Source organism: Pseudophryne corroboree, chromosome 1 (assembly GCF_028390025.1).
Source record: "Pseudophryne corroboree isolate aPseCor3 chromosome 1, aPseCor3.hap2, whole genome shotgun sequence".
NCBI classification, from domain to species: domain Eukaryota; kingdom Metazoa; phylum Chordata; class Amphibia; order Anura; family Myobatrachidae; genus Pseudophryne; species Pseudophryne corroboree.
Window position 1 is genome coordinate 538,830,855 of NC_086444.1, and position 12,475 is coordinate 538,843,329.

The 12,475-nt window shown below is 41.9% G+C and overlaps 1 protein-coding gene across 4 annotated transcripts in view; it reads right to left on the minus strand.

Annotated features, from left to right (window-relative positions):
- The window catches only part of TTC39B (tetratricopeptide repeat domain 39B), a 214,380-nt gene that overhangs the window by 29,300 nt on the left and 172,605 nt on the right, over positions 1–12,475 (minus strand). For all 4 annotated transcript variants that reach the window (XM_063914072.1, XM_063914071.1, XM_063914073.1 and 1 more), the window contains 6 exons: positions 9,601–9,709; positions 6,408–6,475; positions 6,262–6,321; positions 5,048–5,209; positions 2,392–2,483; positions 665–785 (listed from right to left, as the gene is read on the minus strand). In XM_063914072.1, the coding sequence (XP_063770142.1) occupies positions 665–785; positions 2,392–2,483; positions 5,048–5,209; positions 6,262–6,321; positions 6,408–6,475; positions 9,601–9,709 (612 nt within the window). The remainder of the gene's footprint in view (positions 1–664; positions 786–2,391; positions 2,484–5,047; positions 5,210–6,261; positions 6,322–6,407; positions 6,476–9,600; positions 9,710–12,475) is intronic.

The following is a 12,475-nucleotide window of genomic DNA, read 5'->3' on the forward strand; positions in this document are numbered from 1 at the left end:
GTTTGAAAAAAACTTTAAAAATAAAAATTATATATAGGGTTCTTTACCTAATTCTCTCAAAAAGAAAGAAAATAAAAGAATTTCGGGAATAGTTTTTTTTGGGGGGAAAATAGTCAGTTAAGTGGTTAAAAAAAAAATGTCCGAAATCGGCCGGCAACCCACACCTCCGGCGATATCAGACTCCATTACATACCGCCCGCATAAGTCTCTGTTTTCTGGTTTTGCTCATCTGCTTATGTACTTTGTCAGGCACTGCAGAACTCTTGTGGTGCCATATTAATAAAAGGATAATAATAATAATAATAATTATAATAATAAACATAAACAACAATCAATAATGTATGATGCTGTTTATAAGATGTAATATATGTACAAATTTTAAATTATTGCAATAGAGCGGACATTAACTTACACACTGACTGGGTGTTCAGGTCCCATTAAAGTCACCTTTATTTTCAATATCTTATCTTTCTTTTTTTACATGTGGATCAATTTCAGTACAATTATTTTGCAAGAAATATTACATTATTATAGGTTTTTTGAAATTAGCCTGCAGAAATGATTTTACATGCCAGCTGATGGATAAAAGAGCCTTACCACAGAATAATGTACCAATGAATGCACAGTTAAAGGTTACATATGTCATGTACAGTATCAGTCTTACCAAGACTGGCAGAGTCAGTTTGACAGGATTAGCAGCTGCATATCTTCGGGACTTCCTAACTGCAAATTTTTCTGTTGGGATGGATTTCCCAGCAATTCTTTGTTTCAAGCCTTCTACTTGCCTGAAACAATAAAACAATACATTGAAAATCAGCATTATTCATACAGACTGCTCAAAGCCGCATTAACATAAACCATATGTTGCTTTGACACTATTTTCTCCTTGAATGCAATCCATTCTTTTTTACTAAGTTTACTAATCCTCAACGTTGTGAGAACATGGAAGTCACTAGGTCAAAAGAGAGCCAGTTTTATAGAATCTCCTATGAATCTCAGCAAGTAGAATGGGCAGGAGAGAACACTGGTGGGAGTGACGGCACAACATTGAAGCAGCAGCATTCCACCAATGTAGAAACTCTCCTCTTGGAATCTCATTGAGTCTGTTGGGACAGTGCAATGTATAACAAACTCTGCAGTTAAAGCTTCATCCTTTCAGTTTACACTCACAGCAACTACTGGTCATTGGACTTTGATAGCCAATAGGAGGACATCGTAGGATAGGAAGCAACACAGGGGCAGATTGAGATATGGATTCAGTAGCACAGTCGGAAGATACAAGTAACCCTCAGGTTACTCAGGATTGCCGGGACATTCACACTTCTGAGGCCAGTGAAGCATCTCTGAATTTGTCCACAGCTATCAGCCAGCATCAGCTGCTCAGGAAGGGGCAGACAGTTGTGCTAAGGGCATGAGGTGTGCTCTAATGCCAATACAAACTATTTTAAATCATATTTTCATATGAACATGTCTTTAGGAACAGATCTATTGAGCATGTTCAAAGCACTGTGAAAATGTCCACAGCAGCCATCTTCCAGGTGATTTCTGTCTGCATCACAGGCAAACACAGGACTCCAGAGGGGTGACTATAATTTTATGGCTGCATGTAAAAGATAAAAATAAATAAAATTCAAGTTCCCACTTAATATCAGCTTTGCCAGCCTTGGACCCAGGCCAGCTCTGGTGCCAAATTGACCTGGGGCTGGTTTGAAATTATTATGGGGGGATCACACACTGGGTGTTCCTCTTTAATGTTCCATCAGCCTGGGCTGCTGGAACCTTAGAGGGTATCCAACATTATATTTTTGTCCTGATTTGGGATAACTAGAACTGGGTTGAAATTGCAAAAGCTGTAGAAAATAAGTATTACATGACATCACAAAATTACTCAGTTGTAGAGAAGTTGCGTGATCTGAAGTAAAAGTAGCATAGGTGTGTGGAGTACACTGATTGTTTAGTTGGTCAGACATGTTGGACGTTTGGTTAGTTGAATAAAAAGTTGGTTAGATGTGCAGCCAGCCTAACAATAACAGCTGTGGGCACTACATATGTATTTGGCACTCATTTCTGCGATTCTCCTCCAACTGCCACCTCACCACCCAACCACCCTGGTCACGTCTTCTCATGTCTACCTCCAAGAGTTTGCTAGCAAGATGCTTTCTATCCAGCTTTAAATAATCCCCTAAAAAAAAAAAAAGAACACACTTTTTCCTCAAAGCTTACCAGCCCTCCTCAAAACTTGATACTCCACTTCTCTCCTCTCCCATTCATGCTTTCCACTTCACCCTCCAACTGTTCACCCCTTGCCCTTCATATGAAAGCTCTCTGGGACAGTGCCCTCCTCTCATGATTTCCGAAAAGATGCTAATACATAAAGAAACCCACTCTCACCTGAACAAGGCAACGATATCTTCTCCTGTGCTTTTCACAGCATCTTCAGGTAGCATGCTCAGTATTGCTGCTTTTTGGAATACATACGTTGCCTAAAAATCAGAGATAGAGTGTTTATTACAAGTGGATGTCATTTCATGGAAGCATTATAAAGTTTATTATAAAGTTGTTTTCTAGACATTTCAGTAGAGCATCTTCCACCTTTGTCATATAAAATCATAGTACTTTTACATGTGTGTCCTTTGTTGTAGCAAGGATATCTGTTTCAGGCAGTTTGGGAGATAACTTCCTGCAGTGTGCCATGTTCAAAGCCATTTGAAAAAAAAATGTAGGTTTGACTGCTAAAAGTTTTTAGCAGAGATAGCTTTTAGAAATATATATGGTGACTAAAATGTATTTAGCAATGGACTTACAAAAAAATAGCTGTTATTTAAGTCACTAAAATAATTACCAATCAGCATTACATAGATATAGTGCTGCCAATGTGTTGATTTTGATGCAAAGAAAGGTAAAACTATTTATCTTGCACAGGGACTATAAATGTATGTTCTACAGAACCAGTTGTGTGATCCGCACCAAGAATAATTACCATATCCTGATCGTGACATGTGGTGTGCTGTTCATTCTTAAGTCTCTGATTATTCTAGAACAGTGATTTTCAACCTTTTTTCACTCATGGCACACTAAACAAGATGCTAGCCAAGGCACGCCATCAATATTTTTATTTAAAATGGGAGATTTTATTGTGTCTGCTCTTCTCTAAATGAAATTAATCAGAACAACAAGTAGTATTCATTATACCAGCGCACAATGGTTTTATAATTAACTGTACCAGAACTATTTCTAGCTATTATTGATCCACTGTAATCATCTTCTAATGTGCGCTTTCAACCCCCCCCTCCCCCCATACCCCTTTCACACCACTGCAATAGCCCAGGTTATTGTTAGGTTAACCCAGGTTGCGGATCAGTGTAAAAGGGTCCCCCCCGTCCCCCAAAAAAAAATAACTTTGGTCCACTGATCCAGAAATCCAACCAAGACAGCAAGCAGGGTTGGACACGGGAAGGATCCAGGTAATGGAACAGTGTACACGGGTGACCCAGATCATCCGACCCGGGTTAACAGCATAGGAAGAATCGGATAACCGGCACTTGGAGATGTCGTCAACTACAAATGCTGGCTGAACAGTTAACACTGCACCCATGTGCAGTGTAAATGTGGCTGACTCGGGTTTGAACAGTATTCAATACCCTGGGTCAGACCCGGGTTTTTGGTTTAAAAGGGGTGTAACACAGAGGCAGTAAGTGACCCCTCTTTCAAGCGAGGTGTCCCTTAGAAAATCTTGCCCGTCAACCAATGTGATCACCAGACAAAAACCACACAAACATTAGAGAAATGAATTTAGGGTCACTCACTTTTGAAGGTGCAGAATCTCCTTTTTAAAATGATGTGCCCCTTGGTAGTTAGTGTTTAGTGATCACTTTTTTGGCCATTTTGTGCACATTTTATTTGATGCTGCTACCGAAGACGTCCAGTAGAGTCCTTATTTGCTGGACCCAGGGTGAGGGGCTTCTGTCAGCACCTGCTCCTCGGACATGATTCTTACTGGAATGCCTGCAATAAAAGCATCTACCCTCTGGCACTGATGCTGGTTCAGTAGTTCAGCTGCAGTTGAAGATCTAACAGAAGAAGATCTAGACAAGATTCATATGATACAGCTCCTTCAGATGCAGGACGATTCCGAAGTTCATGATACTGCTCTATACAAAAGGAAGCGTGAGAATGAAGAGGTGTTTCCATCCTCCCACGAGTTGGAGGAGATTTTGGGGGAAGCATGGACCTGGCCAGACAGAAAGTTTATATTTCCTTAGAAATATCAGATTCTGTATCTGCTGCCAGCAGCTGATAGAGACAATTGAGAGTCTCCTCCCAAGTTTTCTACTTCTACTATGCGTTTAACAAGGGCTATCACTATTCCTGCTCCTAATGCAATGTCTTTAAGGGACAATCCTGACAGGAAGATCAAGGCTTGTTGAAATCTATCTTTACAACGGCAGGTGTTGCCACTGGAGACCTTCCCTTGTGCTCTTTTTGGTTGTTATGCTTTGTGTTGAGCATTTGCCGTAACTGTGTTCCTTCTCCCTTTCACATTGTCTTTTCTTTGGGGCTTAGTTAGCAGAAAAAAAACAAAATTATTTCAATAGCAGCCAGTCAGGGTATTGAGTGAAAGATGCCTGAGGTAAAGCGCCAGCTTTGAAAGTGTCCAGGGTCTTCACTTCACTCACTATGCCCCAGTGCCACCAGAGTCCCCCATAGAACTGGAGAAGAGGATATAAAGGTAAGTAGAAAAATCCTAATGTTTCTGTGTGGCAAAAATGCCAATACTTCTTCAGTGCTCTGATGAATAGGACATCTGACATGTAACGTAGTAGTGAACGTGTAATTATTGATGGAGATTTCAGGGACATTAGACATTAGTACCAGATCTGCATCTGTAAATTCACTTTTAGTTAGGCAGCAGAATTACAAATAAATGTATATCCCATACAAATAAATAGGTCAGTGTCATTTGGTACATGCTACATGCTAGCAAGGATCATGCAGGTCACTAATGCAATAAAATATAACAAATATGTGACTAAATAAGCTTATGTACCTTTGACCACTTGCTTTCCTTGCACAGCAGGTCAGCATAGTGGTAAGCTTGCAGCCAGTCTTGCTGAAAAGAATAGCTCCACATCAGCTCCCAGTAACAGAGGTGGTGAATCTGCTTCCATTCCTGCTGAGCAAGAATACATTGCTGGAAGGTTGCTTGTGCCTGCACAATAAGTAAAGCAGAGAAGTGAGACATGTATGTTGATGTGTTGTAGGGCTGGAACAGGGTTTTTTTTTTTTTTAAGTTGCAGATGGCAATTGCAAGTAGTTTTCCCACTTGTATATAAACACTTACAAAACATAATAGAGACATTCAAATAATCAGAATACATTTATGTCTGAAATACACTTGCTATCATTTTTCATTTAGAAACAAAAGTTGCAAAAAAAACTCAAGCCTGTGAGACCTGCCAATGGCCTCTTCTGGCCACTTACAGTCTACCAATTTTCTTACAGCCACTAGCTATCTTATTTACCACTTTTAGGGGGTTTACGATGGTTTCCCCAGTCTTTGATGCATGTCATAAAAAACTAACACATGACACCTGCAAACCGACTTCTGCAATTGATCTGCATGACTGATATTGTTAGTACATGCACAGAACTTATAGCTAACTGAATCCAGAGGATGTTTTAAACTTTATGATGTGTGTGTGTGTGGGTTGGACTGCACTCTCTAATTGTAAACAAGATAAGAGGCGCTACCATGCTGAGACTTGTAGTGCCCCAAAGAAAAATGCATGTGCACACTCTAAGCACTCAGAACGCTGGTTATCAGAACAATTCTAATAAACTCTGCAATTTAACATGGAGTAAATTTAGGTTCTTAGCATAATTTTTGGCCAAAAGTATGGGCCCGTCTACCACGGCCAGGTAGTAGATGGGCCCCTAACATTCCTAAGGTTCAAGTCCAGAGCACAGGAACCCCAGGGCCATCACAACCAAACCGCCCCAAGGAATCACACTAGTAAGTAGTAAGAAGGTTTTACATTTACAACGAAATGCATCAGTGTGTTTACTGTACCTGGGACAACCAGTGGACCCTATTTACATCAAGCAATCCATGGATACCTGTATTCTATACATCAACATCTGGATATTTGACTGAACAAGCTAGGAAAACATCTCTAGTAGACAGTTTGTAGTATGAGGTTGAGCTAAGTACTCCACAAGCACATCACAAGACTAATATAATTATGCTAACTTTAGTGTTACCTGTTCAAAGTTTCCTTTGAGCACATCTATCCGAGCAGCATAGAATAGAATTAGAGAGCCCTGGGAAGAGAGAATAATTCACATGATTAGGTTTACTTTATTTAGAAATGTAACAAACACAGGTAAGTACTTTTATGACCACCTACATTTGGGAATTTCTTGAGGTAGGGTTCAATAAGTGCATCTGCTTCTTGGAGATTACCTTCCCCAGTACCTAGAAATAAGAGTTGAACACTCAAGATTTTGTTTATGAGCATATGAAAAGGTACCCAATTGCAACGCTAATCAGATAGTGTGAATCAAGAGGTATACTCCAATATAAGTGGGGTATACTTATAGTACCTATCAAAATCTCCATCAATTGGCTAAGGAGCGCAACTGATACTCTACTGGCACAGAAGGCGAATATGTGATCACACATTCCCCGTTTCATTTTGTGAATAAACTGCCAGATACATTTTATAAAAATATATTTTATAACAATATTCATAAGAAACAAAAAAGTAGTTTTATAGCAGTCAAAGATATGACACAACATATGATAATATTGAAAAATGACAAAAGGTGTATTACTATAATTCCATCTATAACAATTATCTGTGTGCTTTTTACACCATGTCAGTGTTTCCCAACCTCTGTCCTCAAGTCACACTAACATTGCAGGTTTTAATAATCTCTCAGGCTTGCCCACCCTCCCGTATTCAGTGGGAGGCTCACAATTTGTAAAATGAGCACCACAAACCTCGACAGCCCTCCTGTTTTTTTTTTACAGGTCCTTCATTGAAAATCTGGACTGTGCATGTGAGAGGATGAAAGACGTGTGGGAGACGGGGCCTGCATGGGAGAATTCAGGGTGGCCACCGCAGGGTTGTGTGTAGCAGTGGCTGTCCTGCTGTGCACACTAAGAGGCAATCTGAAGCAGGGCTTTGCTTCACTGTGGCTGGCTCCTCCCTCCACACTCACTATTCCAACCAGTGGCAAGGTACCTGGATAGTTTCTTACAACTATATGTATGTACTATATGGAGTTAGTTATTTGACAGAAACTATTTTATACAGGGTGACAATACAATTTTCATTACATTAGATGTATCTTCATTATAGATGGCTCTTTTGCATACAGTAACTCCACTGCCATCAGTGACTCTCCCAGTGAATTTTTGACCAATTTACTTGAACTCTCTAACATGAAACCATTTCAAATACTTGGATTATTAATACCTACAGTAGTAACACTGCCCCAGTGTATGCAAATATTTACATGGATATTTATGACCAAAAATGTATTTTACCTAGATTTGACATACTGGGGTGTATGTAGTTTCAGAGTTTGCCAGAGGTTCGGAATGTCGGCTGAAAATTACCATATTTATAAAGCAGCAATCATTTGCAAGGCAAACCCAACCTGGTTTAGCCTGTGAATCAGGCATGTCCAAACTGCGTGCCCCTAGCTGTTGTGAAACTACATATCCCAGCATGCCCTGACACAGTTTTGCGGTCAGAGAATGCTAAAGCTGTGTCAGCGCATGCTGGGATGTGTAGTTTCTCAACAACTGGAGGGCCACAGTTTGGACATGCCTGCTGTAAATGATTGCCGCTTTAAAAATATGGCCATTCTCGGCTGACATTTCACACCTCCGGCAAACTCGGACCCTATTACATATACCCCACAGTATTTATTGTAAACGTTTTATAGATGATGTTTGCTTGATGTGGTCAGACAATTCATTGTATGAGAAGGTATATCACTTGAATATGTTTGATTCTCCTACTACCGTAGATTCTACATAGAAGCTAGTACCTCCGAGATGTTTTCATCCTTTGTTTTAAGTAATAAAGAAAGCCTACAGGTTGCAATGGGATGTAGTTGGAATCCAGATGGTCAAAATACAGACACCGGAATCCCGACCACCAGAATGCCGGCAGCACTGCCATAGCTATTCCCACTTCTGGGTGTCTACGACACCCATGGAGTGGGAATAGAACCTGTGGCGAGCGAAGCCCCCCTGCTGGCATTCTGACAGTCAGGATTCCAGCGTCGGTATATTGACTACCGGGATCCCGTACCCAACCCGTTGCAATACTCTCTTAAAATATAAGACTATTATCTATTATGACTGAAATGAAAACTACCTTTACCAATTTGTTATTTATAAGAATTCCCATCTGACTATTGCGGAGAAACACTACCACAGAGCATAGAAATGATCAACACTTGCTGAAAGTAATTAACACTTACTCTCAACTCTGGCCTCTCTATCTCTCCACACATCCACTACTAATCATGTAGTCTTCATCACTGCAATATTTCCAGGACCTGCATTTCCTTGAAGCTACTGTACTACAAAATCCTCATCCTTGCCCAAATAACTTTGCCTTGATCACTGCAATCTACTCCTCATCAGCAAACCAACCTCCTACATAACCCACTTTCAGTTAATTTTATTCTCCTTCAGTTCCACCTCCGCTGTCCCCTTCTGCCAGTTGCTCCACTGGCTGCCTGTCCCACTCACAATCAAATTCAATCTTCTCTCAACTTTAAATCCCTCAACCACACCTCACCTCCCTATATCTCTGGCATTACTCACATACACCCATACCTCATTCCCAATTCACTAGTCCAATGACTGCTGCCTCTCCTCCTCCTTGATCTCCAACCTCTGCAATACTTGACTCTACTCCCCTTTCCTTTTGTGTGTGTCCACACATAACCCATTGAGAATGTAAGCAGTGCCATACTCCCTATGCAATCTCAATGTAATCGAGGGGTCTATTCATGAAGCAGTGAAAAGTGTGGAGAAGTGAGCCAGTGGAGAAATTGCCCATGGTAACCTATCAGCTGCTCTGTATAATGTTATAGTATGCAAATTATAAATGTTACTTCAATGCTGATTGGTCGTCATGGGCAACTTCTCCACTGGATCACTTCTCCACACTTTTCACTGCTTCATGAATAGACACCTATGTAATCTGCAGATAAGAATTATGTCTATCCGTAAATTTGTAAACTTGTCTGTAATAGTCTTGTATGATAAAATACATTTTTGTTTACATTTTAAGCCTTTAAAAAAGGGTTGTACCTCCACTTATACTTTCCTCCCCCTATAACACATATATAACGTTTGACAGTTTTCAGTATCATAGAGATCAACATTTGTTTGAATATAAGCTGCTCACATTAAATCAAATATCACCCGCTATGGCAATAAGCACCCCTCCTGGTTTAAATTTTTCCCAAAGCAGCAATCAGTATTTAAAAGCATTAGAACTCCATTTATGTTTTTCAAGTATAGTTATGGGTGAAAAACTCAGAGCTGTCATGTAGCCCACAGGAACTTACCAAGTATCAGTGAGATGTAAGTATGATAAAACAAAAGAGTGAGGACACACAAGATGGCTCTCAAGCTAGCTCCAGAAGCTCCTTCTCGTAGTTGGAGAAGGCCCACTTCCTGTCACACAAAACATAAGATTGTTATTAGGGCGATATTTACCATATAAGTATGGGACAGCACAGTGTAGATGATAGCAAGAGAAGTGATCAACAGAAATGTCCTCATACATCTCTGCTCCAGTCACGCCAAACAGCATCTCTTGGCACGCCAAATTACATGAGAATCAGCTAGTTTTTTTTGGTCAAAAATGCGTCTTAGTCACAACGTAATGCTAAGACGTATAAAGAGGCTGTGCTGATTAATTTGATATATGACACTTTTTTATCTATGTGCGACTGAGGGGCAGATTCATTAAGCCTGGTGAAGTGATAAAGAGGAAGGTGATAAATGACCAGCCAATCAGCTCCTAACTTCCATGTTACAGTCTGGGTTTATAAAAATAGGATTTTAAATTACCTACTGGTAAATTCTTTTCTCGTAGTCCGTAGAGGATACTGGGGACCCATTTAGTACCATGGGGTATAGACGGGTCCACTAGGAGCCATGGGCACTTTAAGAATTTGATCGTGTGGGCTGGCTCCTCCCTCTATGCCCCTCCTACTAGACTCAGTGTAGGAAACTGTGCCGAGGAGACGAACATACTTTGAGAGAAGGATATAAAAGGATAGTGGCGAGATTCCAAACCAGCACACACAACAAGAGGAAAGCCATGCTAACCAAACTTGAAACAGGAACAGCAACAGCTGAACCAAACAACAATACTTAACCAAGTAACAGTGCAGGAAGAACGAAGTACTGGGCGGGCGCCCAGTATCCTCTACGGACTACGAGAAAAAGATTTACGGGTAGGTGATTAAAATCCTATTTTCTCTTACGTCCTGCCTAGAGCATACTGGGAATCCTTTTAGTGCCATGGGGAAGTACCAAAGCTCCCAAAGCGGGTGGGAGAGTGCTGAGGTTCCTGCAGAACTGATTGACCAAACTGAAGGTCCTCAGAGGCCAAAGTATCGAACTTGTAGAACTTTGTAAAAGTGTTCGAACCTGACCAAGTAGCTGCTCTGCAGAGCTGTAAGGCCGACACACCCCGGGCAGCCGCCCAAGTAGAACCCACCAACCTAGTCGAGTGGGCCTGTACAGATTTAGGAACCGGCAAACCTGCCGTGGAATAAGCACACTGGATAGTAAGCCTGAACCAGCGCGCAATTGACTGCTTTGAAACAGGACACCCAATCTTATTGGGATCGTAAAGAACAAACAGCGTGTCCGATTTCCTGTGACAAGCTGTTCTCTTCACATACACCTTCAAAGCCCTCACAACATCCAAAGACTTTGAAGTAACAGAGGAGTCTGTAACAACCACAATAGGTTGGTTCATGTGAAACGCAGACACCACCTTAGGAAGAAATTGCTGACGAGTTCTGAGTTCAGCTCTGTCCTTATGGAAAATCAAAGAGGGGCTCTTGTGAGACAACGCCCCCAGCTCCGACACACGTATTGCTGAAGCCAAGGCTAACAGTGTGACGGTCTTCCACGTAAGATATTTTACATCTACCTCCTGTAACGGTTCAAACCAGTCCGATTGGAGGAACTGCAGCACCAAATTGAGATCCCAAGGTGCCGTGGGAGGCACAAAAGGAGGTTGGATGTGCAGAACACCTTTCAAAAACATCTGGACCTGAGGGAGAGAAGCCAGTTGTTTCGGAAAGAAAAAGGACAAAGCCAAAATCTGGACTTTTATGGAGCCCAGACGTAGGCCCACATCCACACCCGACTGCTGAAAAATCAGGAAACGTCCCAGATTAAATTCCACCGCATAATATTTTCTGCTCTCACACCAAGAGACGTATTTCTTCCAAATACGGTGGTAATGTTTAGACGTTACCCGTTCCAGGCTTGGATCATAGTCGGGATTACCTTGTCAGGGATGCCGCTACTGGCTAGAATCAGCCATTCAACTCCCATGCTGTCAAACGTAGCCGTGGTAAGTCTTGATAGACAAACGGGCCCTGTTTCAGAAGATCCTCGCAAAAAGGTAGAGGCCACGGATCTTCGAGGAGTATCTCCAGAAGGTCCGCGTACCAGGCCCTTCTTAGCCAGTCCGGAGCAATGAGAAGTGCTTGAACCTTTTCCCTTTTTATTATTTTCAGAATTCTTGGGATCAGAGGAAGTGAAGGAAACATGTACACCATCTGATAGACCCATGGAGTCGTCAGAGCATCCACTGCCACTGCCTGTGGGTCTTTCGACCTGGAACAATACCGCTTGAGCTTCTTGTTGAGACGAGAGGCCATCATGTTGATTTGTGGACATCCCCATCGGCGTGTCAAGCACCTGAACACCTCCGGGTGAAGGCCCCACTGCCCCGGGTGCAGGTTGTGTCTGCTGAGGAAGTCTGCTTCCCAGTTGTCTACTACCGGAATGAAGACCGCCGACAACACCACAGCGTGTTTTTCTGCCCAGTGGAGAATTCTTGATACCTCTGACATTGTTGCTCTGCTTTTCGTCCGGCCTGTCGGTTTATGTACGTCACTGCCGTCACATTGTCCGACTGGACCTGAATGGCTCGATCTTGAAGAAGATTGAGGCCTGCAGAAGGGCGTTGTATATAGCCCTGAGTTCCAGAATGTTGATTGGAAGGACGACTTCCTGACTTGACCATCTTCCTTGAAACTGCACCCCCTGGGTGACTGCTCCCCAACCTTTGAGGCTTGCGTCTGTGGTTAGCAGAATCCAATTCTGAATCCCGAACCGTCGCCATTCGATTAGGTGAGACGTCTGTAGCCACCACAGAAGGGAGATCCCGACCTTTGGCGACAGACAGAT